At 42.0% G+C, this 20879-nt stretch overlaps 1 protein-coding gene across 7 annotated transcripts in view; it reads left to right on the forward strand.

Moving 5' to 3' along the window:
* LOC129861788 (trinucleotide repeat-containing gene 6B protein-like) overlaps positions 1-20879 on the forward strand; it is a 60390-nt gene that overhangs the window by 12370 nt on the left and 27141 nt on the right. For all 7 annotated transcript variants that reach the window (XR_008760675.1, XM_055932941.1, XM_055932953.1 and 4 more), the window contains exons 5-6: positions 131-3106; positions 19870-20028. Coding sequence is in view for 6 of the 7 variants with exons in the window: in XM_055932941.1 (XP_055788916.1) it covers positions 131-3106; positions 19870-20028 (3135 nt within the window). In the remaining variant the exon portion in view is untranslated. The remainder of the gene's footprint in view (positions 1-130; positions 3107-19869; positions 20029-20879) is intronic.

Consider the following 20879-nt stretch of genomic DNA (forward strand, 5'->3'; position numbering starts at 1 on the left):
CATTCTTGGTATAATGTTTTGGTAAAAAATAAATGTTATTTCTGTGTCCAAGACTTATACAATTGGGCAACAGTAGATGTTTATTTAACCTTCCATTTTATTAATGTGCTTTTTTATGTTTCCCGTTCAGATTCTAGTCCAGGCTATGTGGGTCCAGCTGCACCCTCACTGCCCCTCACCTCATCCTCCTCATCAATCGCTGCTTCTTCTACTACTTCTTCCAATTATGCAAATTCCACGTGGGGGGTTGGCTCTGGCAGCCTTCCCTCCTCTCAGGGCAGGGAGAAGGTCATCGTGGACGGCTCGGACCTGGAGGAATGGCCTAGCATTGCCGTTGGCGACGGGAACGGAGCAGGAGGAGGTGAAGCTTCGGGGACAGGAAGTGGTAGTGCTTCGTCGGGTGAGGGCGGTGGTGGAGTGCCGAACAGCAGTGCCTCGTGGAAAGGTGGCGATCCTGGCAGTCCCCCATCACCCACTTCCTCGTTCTCAATGCCCAATGAATGTATGCTGTCCGTCAGTGTGGTGTGGGGATCTGCTGCCTCACAGGGTCCTCCAGGGGCATCATTGCCCTCCATTCCCAAAGCCTCCCCTCTGCCAGTGGGCCCTGATGGCTCCCTTGGTGGCAGTGGGGTGATCCCTGGTGCCAACTTCAACCCAAATGCCAACCCTTCCGCCTGGCCTGCCCTGGTGCAGCAGGATGGGGCTGGGGCAGCTTCCTCTGAGGGTGCCCCCCCCCCTTCCCTTCTCCAGAGCCTGGCTGGGTGTCTCTCTGCCCCGGGTCTGGGGAACCCACCTCTAGCTGTGAATCAATCTGCTCATCAGCACCAACTTCACCAAATGCAATCCAGAGACAGAGAGCACCCGTCGGATGGGGGTTGGGGTGGAGCGGCACTGGAGACCGGAGCAGGACCAAAAAACGTGGGGACAGGGGAGGGAGCCGATACAGACTGTGGGGGAGGAGGCAATGGTGGAGAGAACCTCGCTGCCTCCCAAACCTCATCCTCCTCTTGGGGAGGCCAGCCTTTCCCTGCTGCTAACTCCAAAACGGGTGCCTCAAGGACTGATGGTTGGGAAGGGGGAGCTGCTGAGGGTGGTGGAGGCTCGGGGTGGAAGTACAGCGCGCAGGGGGGTAGTGGAGGGAAATCATGGGGCGCTGGAAGTGGGGGTAGCACTCAAACCTCCGGGGTATCTCAGGGAGGGGTTGCAGGAGTAGAGCGAGGGTCTTCAGTTGGAGACTGGGGAGGTAATTCAGGTGGGATGGGTGGAGGTGGAAATCCAGGAGGGGAGGCTGGTGGTGTTGGAGGCCGCAGCAGTAGCAGCAGCAGCAGTGGGGGCAGCAACCCCCCTGCCGCCTCTTCCTCTCTGACAACAACCACCACTACGACAAGAGCTTGGGACAATCAGAAGGGGGACGGAGGGGCAGGGGGGGACACAGGGGAGTGGGGGGGGGGCAAGGGCGGTAGAGGAGGAGGTCATTCATCCAGCGGTGGGGGAAACTCCAGAGGCAGCGGCAATCAGCACCACGGGTACGGTCACCACCGGTATTCCCACCCCCCGCCGCCCAACCCTGACGTGGCCTTACAGGCAATGCTGAGCCGCAGTGACCTGGACCCGCGCGTCCTCTCCAACACGGGCTGGGGCCAGACCCAGATCAGACAGAACGTGGCCTGGGACCTAGAACCAGGAAAAGGAGGGTCTGGGTCGTCTGCGTCATCCCAAAACGCTCCACCTCCCATAGGTCCATCTTCTCAATACTCCACTGGCTCTGCTACAACTACTGATCCAATGGCTCCTACCCCTCTCCCTGGCTCAGCTCCCAACCTGAACTCCAACCCTTCCCTGGGGACCCCTGGTGGCTCCGGGGAGGGCTGGGAGATTGGTAACAACGGCAGCAGTAGTGGCAGCAACTCCATGCCCAACCAAGGACCACCTCCCCTAGGCTCCAACATGAGAAACCCTCCTGGCGTCACTCAATCTGGGTCAATGACCACTGGAGCGGGTATGGTAGGAGGCGGTGGCCTTGGACCAGGCCAGGGGAAGCCTACAGGAGGCTGGGGTGGGGTAGGACCAGGGGAGAGTCAAGGAAAAGGATGGGGGAACGAAGGGTCGGAGTGGGGTGGTGGAAGGGAACGCAGTAGAGGAGGTGGTGGAGGAGGGTGGGGAGATAATGGACAACAGGGTAACCAAGGTGGAGGAGGAGTTGGTGGCTGGGGAGGCGGCCAGGAGGAGAAGGGGACAGGAGGAGGATGGAAGGAGATGGGGCGGGATGGAGGAGGGTGGGGTGGGCAGAGGGACAGGGGTGGGGGAGACTGGGGAGAGCCTAAATCCAGCGGTGGAGGATGGGGAGAGGATAGGAAAGGAGGAGGTGGAGGTAACTCCGGTGGGGGAGACTCAGAAGTCGGTACGTGGGGTAGCTGGGACGAGGGAGCCCCGAGGAGATCTTGGGGGGCAGGAGGTACAGGTGGGGGGGGCGGAGGAGGGGTGGGGGGGGACATGGGATGTACCAAACCACACCAGGGGCGTTGGGGGGGAGGTGGGAAGATGCACCCGTCACCGATGCCAAACAGCCAGACGGCTTCTGTGAAAGGCGCCATGGCACCGCAGCAGCAACAACAATCACAGCCCCAGCAGCCCCCACCGCAACAAGCGCTGGAACCTGGAGGAGGAGGGGGCTGGGTGAGACAACCGGGCCCTCAGCACCAGAACCAAAGCAGCTCGGGCTGGATTGCCGGACCCAACCCCAGTGGCCCTGGGGGAGGGGAAGGGCCAGAGTCCAGCGGGTGGGAGGAACCGTCACCGCAATTCATTAGCCGGAAGATGGACATTGACGATGGGACGTCGGCTTGGGGAGACCCCAGCCAGTTTAATAACAAGACTGTCAACCTGTGGGAGAAGAATGGCACTCCCGCTGGTCATCAGCCAGAAATGCAGGGGCAGGGAGCAGGACCACCGACCCAACAGCAGCAGGGGCCACCAGCTCTACAGCAGCCTGGACCTGGGCGGCAGCCCACTGGGATAGGAGGCAGGGACATCAACTCTGTGCCTGGGAGGCAGCCCACTGGGATGGGAGGCAGGGACATCAACCCTGGGAAAGCTCCAGGGATGGGTAAGAGACTAGCTGTTGGGCTAATGTGCTATACTTTATGATGATTCTGAAAAAAATTTAAATCTATTTTCTTGTTTTTTTGTTAACAATTTACCATAAGGTTCCATTTGTAAAGGGGTTATTATGTTATTAATCATTATTTAATCATTTGTAAATGCATCAAATAGGGATTCAAATTTTGGTCAATTTTGCTGCCGACTAACGGACCCTCATTAACTGGTTAACAAACGGGTACATTTTCTTCAAATAGTAAAATGATGTGACCAACAGAAAATACTATCAAGCGACGTGTATATAATGTTAAGATGCTTATTTTACCGCCCTAACAATGGTAGTCGTCCCAAGGCTGGAAGGCAGGGGACACAAACGCATTTGTCTTGTTTTAGACAGATTTTGCCGCGAGTGAAACCTCTCCTTTCACCTTTTCCGGACATTTTTCATTAAGCGCTTAATGGAACATTCAACAATTACAAGCATATTGTCTTACAGACAAAATGCTACAGCCTATGATTGAACATGCAACTCCTGTAATGAAGCTGCTAATAAAAAGTAATTTCCTGCAATTTAGAAACACTGTTCTAAACAGCGTACCTAATGTAAGCTGTTCCATATGTGACAGACATGAAAATCTGCGTTAGAAATGTAGCAAGATGTGGAATCTGTAACAACAACTAGGATGTGTTGCCAATATGACAAGGATTGTGCCGTTGACTTCTGGACAATGAAAGAAAGTTGATATGAAAACCAATAGAACAGTTTAGAAATGCTGGTTAATGGCATCAGGAAGTCTTTCTAAAATAATTGCCTCAATGTTTCAATGGATGGATTTTTGCAAGGCTACTTTGAAGCAAGGTAAGACATGCCTCGTTATTTGAAGTAAAGTAAAAATGTTCAGCTTTCAAATAACTGCCTCGAGCTCACATTGCAAAGTGTTGGGTGACGCACTGGTGGCATGCCTACTGTTGACTATAGCCTATATACTCAAATGAGAAGCATGCTTTAATTGAGAGTTGAGAAATAGAAATGGCTCCCTTTTTAATCGTGTTCGTCAACGTTTTTAACACATGATTGCATTTAGAATTGTTATTTGTTGTGCAATGACTGGGCTTACAAAAGTAGGTTGTACTCCTGTGAGGAGCTGCTCTGGCGCTGTCTGACAGGTGGTAGGCTACGCCGCTCCTCAAACTAGGTTCTGTATGCATGTGATAAATAAGATGACTAACGGAAATACACATGCGGCAATTGAATTCCACCAAATCATGCAAATTACCTATACGATAATGGTTAACTGTTAACATCCCTAATTATAAACCATTTACTAAATGGTCACATCGCATTGGGTAAAATAGTGCAACAACTGGTCAGTGTTTGCCAAATGGTGAGCCAATATTTACCTCTAGTTATTAACCATTTTATAAATGCACTTACAAACACTTTTATAAGACCTTATTTTCAATAGTTGCACATTTGACCAATAATTCCCCCCCCCCACTTTTGGGTGTGATCCATTGTTGCTCTGTCCCAGGAACAGAAGATGTTGGTAATCATGATGTCTTGACCCACCTTTGAAACCCTGATCCCTAGCCAAATTTACATCCAGGATGTTATTCAATCATCATTCCTAACATATTACCGGACGTAGACGTAGGACGTAGACGGCGGACGTAAAGGTAATGGCGGACTGAACGAAGTTATGTAGAACACCTCAAGATAAAACATAATATTCTAAATATCTGCTAAATTAGACTAAAATATTAGCACTAAATAATCTGGTGGGTGATAACCTTCAATCTGGATAATAACACAAAACAAATCCTAAGACTAGAGACATTTATCGACAAATATTACGAAAACAAGCAACACCCAAACATGACGGAGAATAAGACAGGGGAACCGAATCAAAAACGAAAACGTGACTCCTCAACCGACACGGATGATCTAATATTCTCAACACCAGCAATGGTAAAGGTCGAAACCGATCTGTTAAAATCAATAAATGACAAACTGGGTATACTTGAATTAGTTAGTAAAGATATAAAAGACTTGAAGGCAAGCCTAGAGATGAGTGATGAAAAAGCTGCGACATTGGAGAAGGAAACACACGCGCTAAAAGTGACGGTCAATAAGATTGAAACCGAAATGAATGAATTTAAAAAGGAGAACAACGTTCTGAAAGAATGCTTACTGGACATACAAACTAGATCCATGAGAGAGAATTTGGTACTTACAGGTATCCAAGAGAAAGAAGGAGAGGTTCCTGAATCTGTAGTTAGAGTTCCTTTTTGCAGCGCTTCAGATTCCACGCGAAGTTATCGATAAGATCCAACTTGAACGTGTACACCGCCTCGGACAGAGAGGGCAGAGGTACGAACGTCCAATCGTTGCCAAATTTGCTTCATTTAAAGATAAAATAATGGTTAAAAGCCTGGGTAAAAGACTTGCTGGGACCAAAATTGGCATGAATGATCAGTTTCCGAAAGAAATTGCAGAACGGCGCAAAGTTCTGTATCCAATTTTCAAAGAAAATAGATTAAAAGCGAAACGAGTAGCTCTCGTCGTGGATAAACTATATATTGATAACCAGTTGTTCAGAGACACAAAGATTACTCCATGGTTATTTTAAAAATTACAAAGTTCTCATAGATGAGGAAAATAAACACAATTCAAGCCCGGTTACTGATTGTAACAATACAATACAAAATATAGCTTTTCTATAAATCTTCACATATAACTAATTGAACACAAGCACTATTTCTACATAGTGAAGATAAAAACTAAGTAAACAGAAGGCACAGTATGTGTGGATGGTGTGGTGTGTGTGTTTATTTTTATTTGTTATGTTTGGAAAGTTGAGTGAGTAATGAAATAGTTGCATATCCCAGAGCCAGTGTATTGCTGTGGGCCGGGTATGAGAGGGCTTTCAATGTTGTTCAAATGATGGATATACTTTTATAATGAATTATACGTCTTATTTATTTATTGTCCTATCATGGGGAACTACATTTTTAAAATAAATTATATCTAATTATTTATTATCCTATTTTAATGGTACGGTCCATGGCCCTATACCCTAGACACCCACATGAATGGCCCAGATACTAAGGAGAAGTCCCTAACTGTTTTATGTGCATGCTGTAAACGGTCTGTATGCAGCCAAAATGAGGACAGGGACCATGAGCAGCACTGCCCCCTCAAGATTCTGAGCCTGCTTGGCAGGGTTGGTCCTGCAAAGCCAAAGCCCCCTAAAGGGAGAGCATAATAAACAAGGAAATTCTCAAAGCTGCTAATGAGAACCTTGACGACCTTGTACCTAGCCGGTGGGGATTCCGGTGGGGTGCCCCCACCCAGGCAGTGGCAGTGCTGGCAACACTAGCTGCAGTAACCCATGGGGAGGGGGTCACACTCGGACATTCAGAGAGGGGGTATATTATTGTGGCCCTGGTGGCACGAAACCAATCGGACTGCATGGAGATGCTTGGGAACATGGTCAAAATGGATGACCGTATTGTGGGTGTTTCAGGAAGAAGGTGTACATTTGACCTCCATCATCTAGGATGTGACAATGGTAAATAAATCTCTACATTTATGCTCATTTTTTGCGCGGTCTTGCAGGCCTTCTCATGCAGCTGCAACTGCAAGTACATTTGTAAATCATGACCCATCTTGAGTTGGGCTCTGGGATGGTGCAATTGTTGAGAGGGTGAGCTTATGGTTGTGTGGGGGTAAGGGCTGAATGTGTGTGGGTGTATGTGTGTATCCCACAACTGTTGCGAAGGAAGAAGTAAAAGATGTTAGGGACTATAGAGGATGATTCACAGCAATATGTAATAAAAATCGAGGTGAGGGCGATGGAAATGCATTTGGCAATGGATCTGCTTCGGTTCGGTGGATGGTGCTGTGTGCACTTTTCGAAGGATGGATCCCAGTCGGTCCGGGGCTGTGCGATGCGGGGGGTCGGGGGTGGTCTGCCGGGCATTGGGATGACAACCCAACTCGAGATGGGGGCTTTTGGCGGGTGGATTAGTGGGGACCAATTTGAGGTTTGCTTAGTGGAGATGCAAATGTCATGGTACAACTATATAGACACTCAATCATTATGTTACTTTTTAATAGGACGTTTACAAACATATATTTTGATAAAAATAATTGAAAGGTGTGTCTCATTATGGTAAGTGGTGAAATAAGTATAGCCAGTTACAATTGTAATGGCTTAGCAGATAATAAGAAAAGACGATCAGTATTTACCTGGCTAAAAGAGAAGGATTATAATATCTACTGTTTACAGGAAACCCATTCGACAGTTTTAGATGAAGTTTTGTGGAAAAAGAACTGGGGGGGCAAAATATATTTCTCCCATGGGCAAAGAAATTCAAAGGGTTGATGGTTTTAATTAATAATAACTTTGATCCAAATGTGCAACTTGTCCAAACAGATCCTCAAGGTAGATGGATTATTTTAAATATGTTATTGGACAATAAACATATATGGCTTATTAACCTATACGGTCCGAATAATGATGATCCAAGCTTCTTTGACAATATATATAAGAATGTATCAACTCTACAAGCAACACTAGATTCTATTATTATAGTGGGAGATTTTAATACGGTCTTAAATACCTCTATGGACCGGAAAGGAAATCACACTACAAACTATCACCCTCAGGCACTTAAGGAAATCAGGAATGTCATGGATGTATTGGAATTAGTGGATATATGGAGACTTAAATACCCTGACCTAGTGAGATATACATGGCGGAGGCTTAATCAAGCTAGTCGCCTTGACTACTTTCTTATATCATTCTCTCTGGCACCAAAAGTTAAAAAGTGTTTGATAGGGGACAGAATGCGGTCGGACCATCACATAATTGGCATATATATTACTCTTACAGAATTTCCACATGGGCGAGGATATTGGAAATTTAATCAAAGCCTACTAGATGATAAATTGTTTAGAACTAGGACAGAAGAATTTATAACTGACTTTTTTAGACATAACATAGGTACAGCAGATCCCCATATTGTATGGGACACTTTTAAGTGTGCCTTTAGAGGCCATGCAATTCAGTACTCATCTATAAAACAAAAGCAATTTCGATCAAAAGAGTCCATATTAACAAAGGAAATTGAAGGACTAACAGTACAGTTAGATAGCAATAAAAACGGTACCATAGAGGCACAGAATAAGTTAGAGGAAAAACAAAAAGAAATGGAGGAACTTATTCAAGAAAGATCCAGTGTAATATATTACAAAAATAAAGCGAACTGGATGGAATATGGGGAAAAATGCACCAAATTCTTTTTCAATCGTCAATATAGAAATGCTACCAAAAAAAACGTATTAAAACTTGTTACAAATGATGGAGTCACGCATGATTCACCAAATGATATTTTGAAAGAGGAAGTTAAGTACTTTAAGAATATATTTTCGTTTCAGGCTCCTCCATCTCCACTAACTGAAACTAATTGTATGGATTTTTTCCCTAATAATAATGTAAAATTAACATCTGTACAGAAAGACTCATGTGAAGGCCTAATTACAGAGGAGGAACTACTTGATGCAATTGGGGCCTTTAAGGATGGGAAAACTCCAGGACTGGATGGCATACCAGTAGAAGTATACAAACATTTTTTTGATATACTCAAAGGACCATTATTAGCTTGTTTTAACCACTCCTATATAAATGATAGATTATCAGACACGCAACAAGAAGGTGTGATATCATTATTACTGAAACAGGACCCAAGTGGTATATATAAAGATCCAGTCCATTTAAAAAATTGGAGACCTCTTACACTTCAGTGTTGTGATGCAAAAATCCTAGCAAAATGCTTGGCGCATAGAATAAAAAAAGTTTTGTCAGATATTATTCATCCTAATCAGACAGGTTTTTTACATGGACGATACATTGGAGATAATATAAGGCAAGTACTGGAAACAATGGAACACTATGAAATATCGGGGACACCAGGCCTGGTTTTCATAGCTGATTTTGAAAAGGCTTTTGATAAAGTACGACTGGAGTTTATATATAAATGCCTAGAATATTTCAATTTTGGGGACTCTCTTATAAAATGGGTAAAAATTATGTATAGTAACCCTAGGTGTAAAATAGTAAATAATGGCTACATCTCAAAGTTTTAAACTATCTAGAGGAGTAAAACAAGGTTGTCCACTATCGGCATATCTATTTATTATTGCCATCGAAATGTTAGCTGTTAAAATTAGATCAAACATTAATATTAAGGGATTAGAAATCCAGGGCCTAAAAACGAAGGTGTCATTGTACGCTGATGATTCATGTTTTCTTTTAAAACCACAACTAGAAACTCTCCACGGCCTCTTAGAGGATCTAGATACATTTGCTATCCTCTCTGGATTAAAACCAAATTATGATAAATGTACCATATTACGTATTGGATCACTAAAAAATACACATTTTACATTGCCATGTAGTTTACCAATTAAATGGTCTGACGGAAATGTGGACATACTCGGTATACAAATCCCAAAAGAAAGAAATGATCTCACTCCAATAAATTTTTATAGAAAGTTAGCAAAAATAGATAAGATCTTGCTACCATGGAAAGGAAAATACCTGTCTATTTGTGGGAAAATCACCCTGATTAACTCTTTAATCATATCACAGTTTACCTATTTGCTTATGGTTTTGCCTACACCTAGTGACCTGCTTTTTAAATTATATGAACAAAAAATATTCAATTTTATTTGGAACGGCAAGCCAGATAAAATTAAAAGGGCCTATTTATATAACGAATATGAATTCGGAGGGCAGAAATTATTAAATATTAAAGCATTAGACCTCTCACTAAAGGCATCAGTCATACAAAAGTTATACTTAAATCCAAACTGGTTCTCTAGTAGATTGGTACGAATGTCTCATCCTATGTTCAAGAAGGGCCTTTTTCCCTTTATTCAGATTACACCTGCTCACTTTCGGTTGCTTGAAAAGGAAATAATTTCCAAAATATCTTTATTTTTTAAACAAGCCTTAGAAAGTTGGTTGCAATTTCAGTTTAATCCACCTGAAAGGACGGAACAAATAGTACAACAAATCTTGTGGTTAAATTCAAATATAGTAATTGATTTAAAAAAACTATCGAAGAAATGTTTAAAAAAGGTATATTTTTGTGAATGATATCATAAATAGGACTGGTGGAGTAATGTCACACATGCAGCTAACACAGACATATGGAAATGTCTGCTCTACCCAAAATTACAACCAATTAATTGCGGCATTACCACAAAAATGGAAGAGGCAGGTGGAAGGGGATAAAAGTAAGGAACTTGTATGTCGGCCTTATATTAAAGAACATAAATGGTTAAAGAAAAGTGTGATAAATAAAAACATATACCAATTTCATTTAAGGACCAAAAAACTTACAGCTGTGCCTTATAAATTGCAAAATAGTTGGGAAGAGATTTTCGATGTACCCATTCCATGGCACATGGTTTATGAATTGATACGCAAAACAACGCCAGATTCAAAACTTCGAATTTTTCAATTTAAATTCTTGTACAAAATTCTTGCAACTAATAGAATGTTATATATATGGGGGATACAATCTTCCCAGCTCTGTAGATTCTGCTGTGAGGAGGCAGAGTCATTAGACCATTTATTTTGGTATTGTCCGCATGTAGCTCGTTTTTGGTCAAAGGTCCAGGAATGGTTGAAGAATTGCAACATTTGCGTAGAACTAACGCTACAGATAGCAATACTGGGGGATTTGAAAAGCCATAGTTAATCAATCAATAATATAATAATTATTTTAGCAAAAATGTTTATTTTTAATTTACAATCCGTGGAAGCTATGAGAATAGGAAGATTCAAATCTTTTGTGAAGCATCACAGCACAGTTGAAAAATATATGGCAAATAAAAATCCGAAATGGATGATGTTGGAAGATAGATGGGAAAGGTTGAGTGGAGCTGAAGGGTGGGACTAATAACAAGATAAACAATGTAGGGCATACGGGATCTGTGAAATGTGTATAGGTGCGGAGCTATTGTGAAATAGCACAGTTACAAGTGGAAATCAAACTGGATGGACAACAGAAATAGAGGAAGGACTAAGAACAAACAAGAGAGAACTATTATAAAGTAGACTGTCTGTAAAATGTGTATAAGATGTATAAATTGAAGGTAAAAACAGAAATGTTTATCAGTTTACTCCAATTGGGGGATCGGTGGTAGGGTTTGCGGGGAATAATAATAAAGGTATACTCTTTAAAAAAGTATGTATGTCTATGTATGCATACGTGAATGGATATATATATTTACCCAAAAAAATATGGGGGATTGGAAATGATGCAGACAATTACATTGGAAGCGACATTCTTTCCGCAATATTAAGCTGATCCACCCCCCCCAAAAAAAACAAAAAAAAAAAAAAAAAAACATTACCGCTTACCAGATTATATTAACACATTTACCACTTCTCTGTGATAGTCCCAAGTATGGTGAACGACCTGGTGTGAAATGGTAACCGTAGTACCATTTCTTCGTGAAACAGTAGAGGTATCCTGTCATAACTTTGAATGTTTTGGTCTTCATACCCACCATTCATTGATTGAACATGTTTAACAAAGTGTTGAATCTTCTCTCTTAAATATATATATATACTTTATGTGACAGACCTATAAACATTGATATATTAGTTATCAACGTAACTGCTAAAAGTATACCTTATGCCACTTACTTTGATGTCCACCTCACCAACAAACTATCATGGTCCAAACACGCAGGCGGTCATGGAGAGGGCACAACAATGCCTATTCCCCCTCAGGAGACTGAAAATATTTGCCATGGGTCTTTAGATACTCAAAGTTCTACAGCTGCACCATTGAGAGAATCCTGACTGCATCACTGCCTGGTATGGCTATTGCTCGTCATCCGACTGCAAGGCACTACAGAGGGTAGTGCGTATGGCCCTATACCAGGCGGTGTTCTCTCTGCTACCGCACAGCGAGCGTACCGGAGGGCCAAGTCTAGGTCCAAACGGCTCCTTAACAGCTTCTACCCCTAAGCCATAAGACTGCTGAACAGTTAATCAAATGGCTACCCAGACTATTTGCAAAGTAGCTGCTGCTACTCGCTGTCTATTATCTATGTGTAGTCACTTTACCCCTACCTACATGTACATATTACCTCAATTACCTCGACTAACCTGTACCCCCGCACATTGACTCTGTACCGGTACCCCCTGTATATAGCCTTGTTATTTTTCTTAACGGCGTTGTTGGTTAAAGGCTTGTATGTAAGAATTTCACAGTAAGGTCTACCTGTTGAATAGATTTGACAATCCACTGACCATTAACAAATGAGTTACCAACATTTTATAACTGCTAAAAATATATCTTTAAAGAAAGTGGGAACCTACTGACCATTTATGACTGACCGGCTTGATTCAGTCTTATGTAGCAAAATTTGAAATTGTGTTTTTTACGTTGGATAAAATTAGACTCGGAGCTAGAAAATTATATATCATACACTACAGTTGAGGAACAATGGGAAAGTAATTCTGCTTTGAAAGTTGATAAACTTGAAACCTCACTTTTGACAAAATGGCCTTTGAATGGCTGCACCCATCTCGTTAAGGATTCACATGTGAGGCTATGTACTAAAACAAACAGATTTCAAGACTAACGACTGGTTTATACTACGGGTGTGTTTGTAAATTCAATCTGGAGTGCCAGAGTGCTCTGGACGTTCGTAAACTCAGAGCGTTGTCAGATTGGCCGTTTGTAAATTCGTAGTGTTTAACTCTCGGGGCGCACACTGGACGCTCTGGCCTAAAAGTAGGGTTGAGCCGAGCCTTCTGACCTACCAGCAGTCAAGCACCCAAGCTAACTAGCTAACATTAGCTAGCTTGCTAGCTACTTTGACACATGAGAACCGCTCACTCTGACCATTTTACTCGCCCTAGCAGAGCTGGTTAGGCTGTTTTTTATGTTATCCAGAGCGTTGGTGACTGCAGCTGTGCTGCTGGCAACAATTTAATGAAGCTTTTTTTTTGCAAACGTTTACTGACACTGGCCGTATTCAACAGCTGTTGAGCGTTCGGAAATTCGTCTGTTATTCTGCTCTCTTGCATATTCGGACGAGAGTGCTCTGAAATCGGAGTAGATAGCCAGAGCGAATTTACCAACTACATCTATCGACAGTTATCACAGTAACATCAAATATTCTATTGAAATAGTTACTTGCATATTGGAGTCTCTTGTTTAGACATCTAGCTAGCTAAACAATGAACCCCATAATCCCAACTCATGTTTTTTAAACTGTGTTTATTTAACCTATATTTAACTAGGCTAACGTTAGATTGCTAGCTAACAGAACACTAACTTGAAATGAAAAAAAACTGACAATTTGAAACTTGTAAAACCGGAAATTACCCGTATACATGGATGGACGCTTCTCCCTCTGTCGCAGATGCCATGTTTGTCCTTAGTTTGAAGATGTAATCCAAAGCCTTCTGTGTTCTTTTTGACTCCATCTGCATATTTGCAATCAAACGTCAGAATTTTATCCTTAGCTATCATACTCTTAATTCCGCTGATTTCAAAACTCAGTCCTCCAGAAGGTGGAGAGCAATACTTATGCAGTTCTACTACGTGATATATAAAAAAAGCCTTGTTAGGATTAACTACACATGCTGACTCATATTATAGACAGAGGCGTGCTACATGGCAGACTCATCTCTCAGCATGTCCAGCCCACTCATTATCTCAGCCAACCATGGCTAGCTGGAAGGTTGCCAACTTTTTCAATTGCTAAGCCACTCTGCTTGTAATTTTAACAATTTTATTTGTATTCGTAGATGGCATACAAGTTTGTTATTAACTTCTTATGGCTGCAGGGGCAGTATTGAGTAGCTTGGATGGAAGGTGCACAGAGGTGCCCAGAGGAAACGGCCTGCTCCTCAGTCATAGTTGCTAATATATGCATATTATTATTAGTTTTGGATAGAAAACACTGAAGTTTCTAAAACTGTTTGAATTATGTCTGTGAGTATAGCAGAACTCATATGGCAGGCAAAAACCTGAGAAGTTCCACTTCCTGTTTTTGGATTTTTTCTGAGGCTGCTAGATTTTCAACCAAGCTCCCAATGAAATTACAGCAAGATATGGATGAGTTTTCACTTACTACGGTTTCCACTAGATGTCAATAGAACTTTGTCTGATGACTCTAATGTGAAGGGGGGCCGAAGGAGACAGGAATGAGTAATCACTGCCATGAGGTGACCACGTATTGAATACGTGCGTTCACGTGATAGGCAGCTCTGTTCCATCTCTCAACTGAAGTCAATGTAATTCTCCGGTTGGAACGTTATTCAAGATGTATGTTAACAACATTCTTAAGATTGATTCAATACATCGTTTGACATGTTTCTACTGACTGTTACGGAACTTTTGGACATTTCGTCACGTTATATTGGACGCGCTTTTTGACTTTGGAATTGTTTACCAAACGCGCTAACCAAAGTTGCTAATTGGACATAAATAACGGACATTATCGAACAAATCAAGCATTTATTGTGGACCTGGGATTCCTAGGACTGCATTCTGATGAAGTTCATCAAAGGTAAGGAAACATTTGTCATGTATTTTCTGGTTTCTGTTGACCCCAACATGGCGGCTAATTTGGCTATTGTTCTGAGCGCCGTCTCAGATTACTGCATGGTTTGCTTTTTCCGTTAAAATTTGAAATCTGACACAGCGGTTGCATTAAGGAGAGGTATAACTTGTATTATCATCTACATTTATGATGAGTATTTCTGTTGAAACGATGTGGCTGTGTAAAATGACTTGATGTTTTTGAAACTAGTGAATGTAACGCGCCAATGTAAACTCTGATTTTTTGTTATAAATATGAACTTTATCAAACAAAACATGCATGTATTGTGTAACCTGAAGTCCTATGAGTGTCATCTGATGATAGTCATCAAAGGTTAGTGATTAATTTTATCTCTATTTCTGCTTTTTGTGACTGCTATATTTCACTGGAAAAATGGCTGTGGTTTGGTGGTGACCTAACATAATCGTTTGTAGTGCTTTTGCTGAAAAGCATATTTGAAGTCGGACACTTTGGTGGGATTAACAACAAGATTACCTTTTAAAATGATATAAGACACGTATGTTTGAGGAATTTTAATTATGAGATTTCTGTTTGAATTTGCCACCCTGCACTTTCACTGGCCGTTGTCATATCGATCCCGTTAGCGGGATGCAGCCATAAGAAGTTTTAAGGCACATGAAAGTTCACATGTTCAGGAAGGAATTTTTGCCAAAAAATGCTGTTTACATTCAAATGGCGCTCCTGTGAAATAGTGACATGCGCTTAGTTTTCTGAAATGAGTCACATTTATTAATGTGTTTGGCCTACCAATATTTAACTTCTAAAAATATAGCTTAAAAAATTTGGAAACCTTGTGGCCATTTCGTGAGTTGGAAACATAACGGCATATAATCTCAAACATGCAATACATAGTAAGAACAAAAATGTAATTTAATATGATACATTGGGGTGGGAGATAATGGCAGTGACTCATGTAGCCTATCATTGATACAGTGCGTAGCCTAACTAATACAGATAAACAGGTGGTGTCTTTCTCCACTTTACAAGTCAGCTTAGAAATTGACAAGATATTAACTATTTAAAATACAACATTGGGTCTCATGGTCCCCTTCTACAGTTGAAGTCAGAAGTTTACACACACCTTAGCCAAATAAATTTAAACTCATTTTTTCATAATTCCTGACATTTAATCCTAGTAAATATGCCCTGTCTTCGGTCAGTTGGGATCACCACTTTATTTTAAGAATGTGAAATGTCAGAATAATAGTAGAGTGATTTATTTCAGCTTTTATTTCTTTCATCACATTCCCAGTGGGTCAGAAGTTTACGTACACTCGATTTAGTATTTGTAGCATTGCCTTTAAATTGTTTATCTTGGGTCAAACGTTTTGGGTAACGTTCCACAAGATTCCCACAATAAGTTGGGTTTGTAGGCCTCCTTGCTCGCACATGCTTTTTCAGTTCTGCCCACACATTTTCTATAGGATTGAGGTCATGGCTTTGTGATGGCCTCTCCAATACCTTGACTTTAGTTCTTAAGCCATTTTGCCACAACTTTGGAAGTATGCTTGGGATCATTATCCTTTTGGAAGACCCATTTGTCACCAAGCTTGAACTTCCTGTCTTGGGATGTTGCTTCATTATATCCACATAATTTTCCTGCCTCATGATGCCATCTATTTTGTGTAGTGCACCAGCCCTTTCTGCAGCAAAGCACCCCCACAACATGATTCTGCCACCCCCGTGCTTCACTTTTGGGATGATGTTCTTTGGCTTGCAAGCATCCTTCTTTTTCCTACAAACATAACGATGCTCATTATGGCCAAACATTTCTATTTTTGTTTCATCAGACCAGAGGACATTTCTCAAAAAAGTACGATCTTTGTCCCCATGTGCAGTTGCAAACCGCAGTCTGGCTTTTTTATGGCGGTTTTGGAGCAGTGGCTTCTTCCTTGCTGAGCGGCCTTTCAGGTTATGTCGATATAGGACTCGTTTTACTGTGGATATTGATACTTTTGTACCTGTTTCCTCCAGCATCTTCACAAGGTCCTTTGCTGTTGTTCTGGGATTGATTTGCACTTTTCGCACCCAAGTATGTTCATCTCTAGGAGACAGAACGCGTCTCCTTCCTGAGCGGTATGACAGCTGCGTGGTCCCATGGTGTTTATACTTACGTACTATTGTTTGTACAGATGAACGTGGTACCTTCAGGTGTTTGGAAATTGCTCCCAAGGATGAACCAGACTTGTGGAGGTCTACAATTTTCTTTCTGGGGTCTTGGCTGATTTCTTTTGACATTCCCATGATGTCAAGCAAACAGGCACGAGTTTGAAGGTAGTCCTTGAAATACATCTGAAGGTACACCTCCAATTGACTCAAATGATGTCAATTAGCCTATCGGAAGCTTCTAAAACCATGACATAATTTTATGGAATTTTCAAAGCTGTTTAACTTCTCTGGGATATGTGAGAGCATTGCAGTGTTACTGTAATTCCAAAAGTGCACATTCAGATTTTATTTTCTTTCGTTGAAAAGCCAGTAAAAATGCAGAGCGCCAAATTCAAATAAATTACTATTAAAAATCAAACTTTCATGAAATCACACATGAAAGATACCAAATTAAAGCTACACTTGTTGTGAATCCAGCCAACATGTCAGAATTCAAATAGACTTTTCGGCGAAAGCAAACGATGCTATTATCAGAGGATAGCACCATAGTAAACAAAGAGATAAGCTTATTTCAATCCTGCAGACGCGACACAAAACGCAGAAATAAAAATATAATTCATGCCTTTGACGAGCTTCTGTTGTCGACACTCCAATATGTCCAAAAAAACATCACAAATGGTCCTTTTTGTTCGATTAATTCCGTCGATATATATCCAAAATGTCATTTATTTGGCGCGTTTATCCAGAAAAACACCGGTTCCAACTTGAGCAACGTGACTACAAAATCTCAAAGGTTACCTGTAAAGTTTGCCAAAACATTTCAAACTACTTTTGTAATACAACTTTAGGAATTTTTTTACGTAAATAATCGATAAAATTGAAAACGGGATGATCTGTGTTCAATACAGGATTAAAATAAACTGTAGCTAGCTTTCTGGTCATGCGCCTCTAACAAGCAGTACACAACAAGTGACCCTCGTTCAAGATGGTTGACTTTTTCATTACACAAAGGAAAAACCCTCAACCAATTTCTAAAGACTGTTGACATCCAGTGGAAGTGGTAGGAACTGCAAGAAGGTCAATTAGAAATCTGTATTCCCAATGAGAACTCATTGATAAGAGTGACCTCAAAAAAACAAAAAAAATCTGAATGGTTTGTCCTCAGGGTTTCGCCTGCTAAATAAGTTCTGTTATACTCAGATATGATTCAAACAGTTTTAGAAACTTCAGTGTTTTCTATCCAAATCTACTAATAATATGCATATCTCATCTTCTGGGGATGAGTAGCTGGCAGTTGAATTTGGGTATGCTTTTCATCCAAACGTGAAAATGCTGCCCCCTATCCTAGAGAAGTTAAAGGCACAGTCAACTTAGTGTATGTAAAACAGGTTTTTAGAAATGTTTGAATGTGTGTGTGTACCTGTATTTGGGGAGTTAGCGATCACCAATTAAAGGGGTTAGCTAGTTATCACAGTTTTTGCTAACTAGATTCTAACAATTGGAACCACTAGTGTGCTGATAGGATGCTAGTTAGTTCACTTACCAGGTACCTAGCTAGACAGACCTGAGTTCTGATGTTAGATAATGAGCATGCTAATCTAAAAAAGCTAGCAAAACAAATTGCATGGAATTTATATGTCGATGTTCGCTAGCTGGCTGGTAACGTTTGCTAACTTGTGAAGCTAACTAGCCAGCAAAGGTGAACAACTTAGCTAGTTAACAATCTTGGGCATGATATTATCTCATGCTAAATCATCTAGCTGAATTCTTATATTTTATAAAGCCATTTTAGGTTTGACCTAATGCTAGCTAGCTAATGTTTCCTAGCAAGGTAGGACAGAGATGCTACTTAGCTAGCTGGGCAGCAAGTTAAATCATCCATCAGAAATTATGTATCCAAAAGGGAAAAATTACATTTATCTTGTTAATGTTTATTTTGCGTAATCTCTTCTGTCTGGCCTTTGCACACTTCTCATAGCCACGTCCATCCTGATTCTTCACAAATCCCTGTCACATTGTCAGTATCAACACAAAATTCTGAGCACGTCCCAGGTATTTATTTCAAGTGCAGATTCGAACATGTGCAGATGCTGTATCACAAAGTAGGTAATTCCTCAGAAACCAGTGAAACACGCCAATAATATGGCTTGAGATCTTCAGATGGAATAAATGGCTAAATTGACCAAAAATCATCAGGGTTTTAAACGTGGAGCAAGACACATCATGGGAGTTGACCATTGATCTGAAAACCAACCATTTCTGTTCCTGGGAAAGAGAAACGATGCATCACACCGAAGTGAGAAAATATAAATTGTGTAACTGCAACCATTGAAAATAAGGTTGCATAGTGCCTCCTGCGTGGCAGAGCATCGCAGTGCTTGAGGCATCACTACAGACCCGGGTTCGATCCCAGGCTGTGACCGGCAGTCCCGTAGGGCGGTGCACAATTGGCCCAGCATTGTCCGGGTTAGGGGGGGGTTTGGTTCGGGGGGCTTTACTCAGCTCATTGCGCTCTAGCGACTCCTTGTGCAGGTTGACTTCGGTCGTCAGTTGAACTGTGTTTTCTCCGACACATTGGTGCAGCTGGCTTCCGGGTTAAGCGGGCAGGTGTTAAGAAACGCGGTTTGGCGGTTCATGTTGGGGAGTTGCAGCGACGAGACAAGATCGTAATTGGATCGCAATTGGATATCATGAAAAGGGGGGTAAAATACAAAAAAAGAACATAATAATAATGTTCCATTGTGATACATAAGGGTTCAATATTATATGCATTTAATAGCTGGAGGTAAATAGTGGCTCACTATTTGGCAAGCACTGACTATAGCACTACTATAACCCATTTATTAATGTTTTATAATGCATTTACAAATGACTAACCATTAACGTAAATATAAACCCTTTACAAATGGAACGTTACACTTTTTCATAAACCTATAGAGTACATAAATCAAACAAACCACTCACTGATGGATTGATCCCATTGTTTTCCTGTGTAGGTCCATCGTCCGGCTGGGACGGTGGCTCTCCCTCGGACCCCCCGGTGGACAACGGCACTGCAGCCTGGGGGAAACCTATTGAGACCCCCACCGGCTGGGAAGACCCTGGGAAGACCACCTCTGGCTGGGGAAACCCCTCACCCAACCCCATCAAATCTGGTAAGGGAACTGACTACTGTAAATCCTCAAAGATATGATGGCTGATTGTCTAACTATAGGTGCAGTGCATTCGGAAAGTATTCAGACCCTTTATAACTTTTCCACATTTTGTTACGTTGCAGCCTTACTCTAAAATGTACACATTTGTTTTTTCCCACATCAATCTACACACAATACCCCATAATGACGAAGCAAAAACAGGTTTTTAGAAATGTTTGTGTGTGTGTGTGTGTACCTGTATTTGGGGAGTTTCTCCCATTCTTCTCTGCAGATCCTCTCTTTCTCTGTCAGGTTGGATGGGAAGTGTCGCTGCACAGCTATTTTCAGGTCTCCCTAGAGATGTTCGATCAGGTTCAAGTCTGGGCTCTGGCTGGGTCACTCAAGGACATTCAGAGACTTGTCCGGAAGCCACGCCTGCGTTGTCTTGGCTGTGTGCTTAGGGTCGTTGTCCTGTTGGAAGGTGAACCTTCGCCCCAGTCTGAGATCCTGAGCACTCTGGAGCAGGTTTTCGTCAAGGATCTCTCTGTACTTTGCTTCGTTCTTCTTTCACTCAATACTGACTAATCTCCCAGTTCTTGCCACTGAAAAACATCCCCACAGCATGCTGCCACCACCATGCTTCTCCGTAGTGATGGTGCCAGGTTTCCTCCTGACGTGATCTTGGCATTCAGGCCAAACAGCTCATTCTTGGTTTTATCAGACCAGAGAATCTTGATTCCCATGGTCTGAGACCATTAGGTGCCTTTTGGCGAACTCCAGGTGGGCTGTCGTGTGCCTTTTACTGAGGTGTGGTTTGGCCACTCTACCATAACGGCTTGATTGGTGGAGTGTTGAAGAGATCGTTGTCCTTC

This window comes from Salvelinus fontinalis, chromosome 1 (assembly GCF_029448725.1).
Source record: "Salvelinus fontinalis isolate EN_2023a chromosome 1, ASM2944872v1, whole genome shotgun sequence".
In the NCBI taxonomy this organism is placed as follows: domain Eukaryota; kingdom Metazoa; phylum Chordata; class Actinopteri; order Salmoniformes; family Salmonidae; genus Salvelinus; species Salvelinus fontinalis.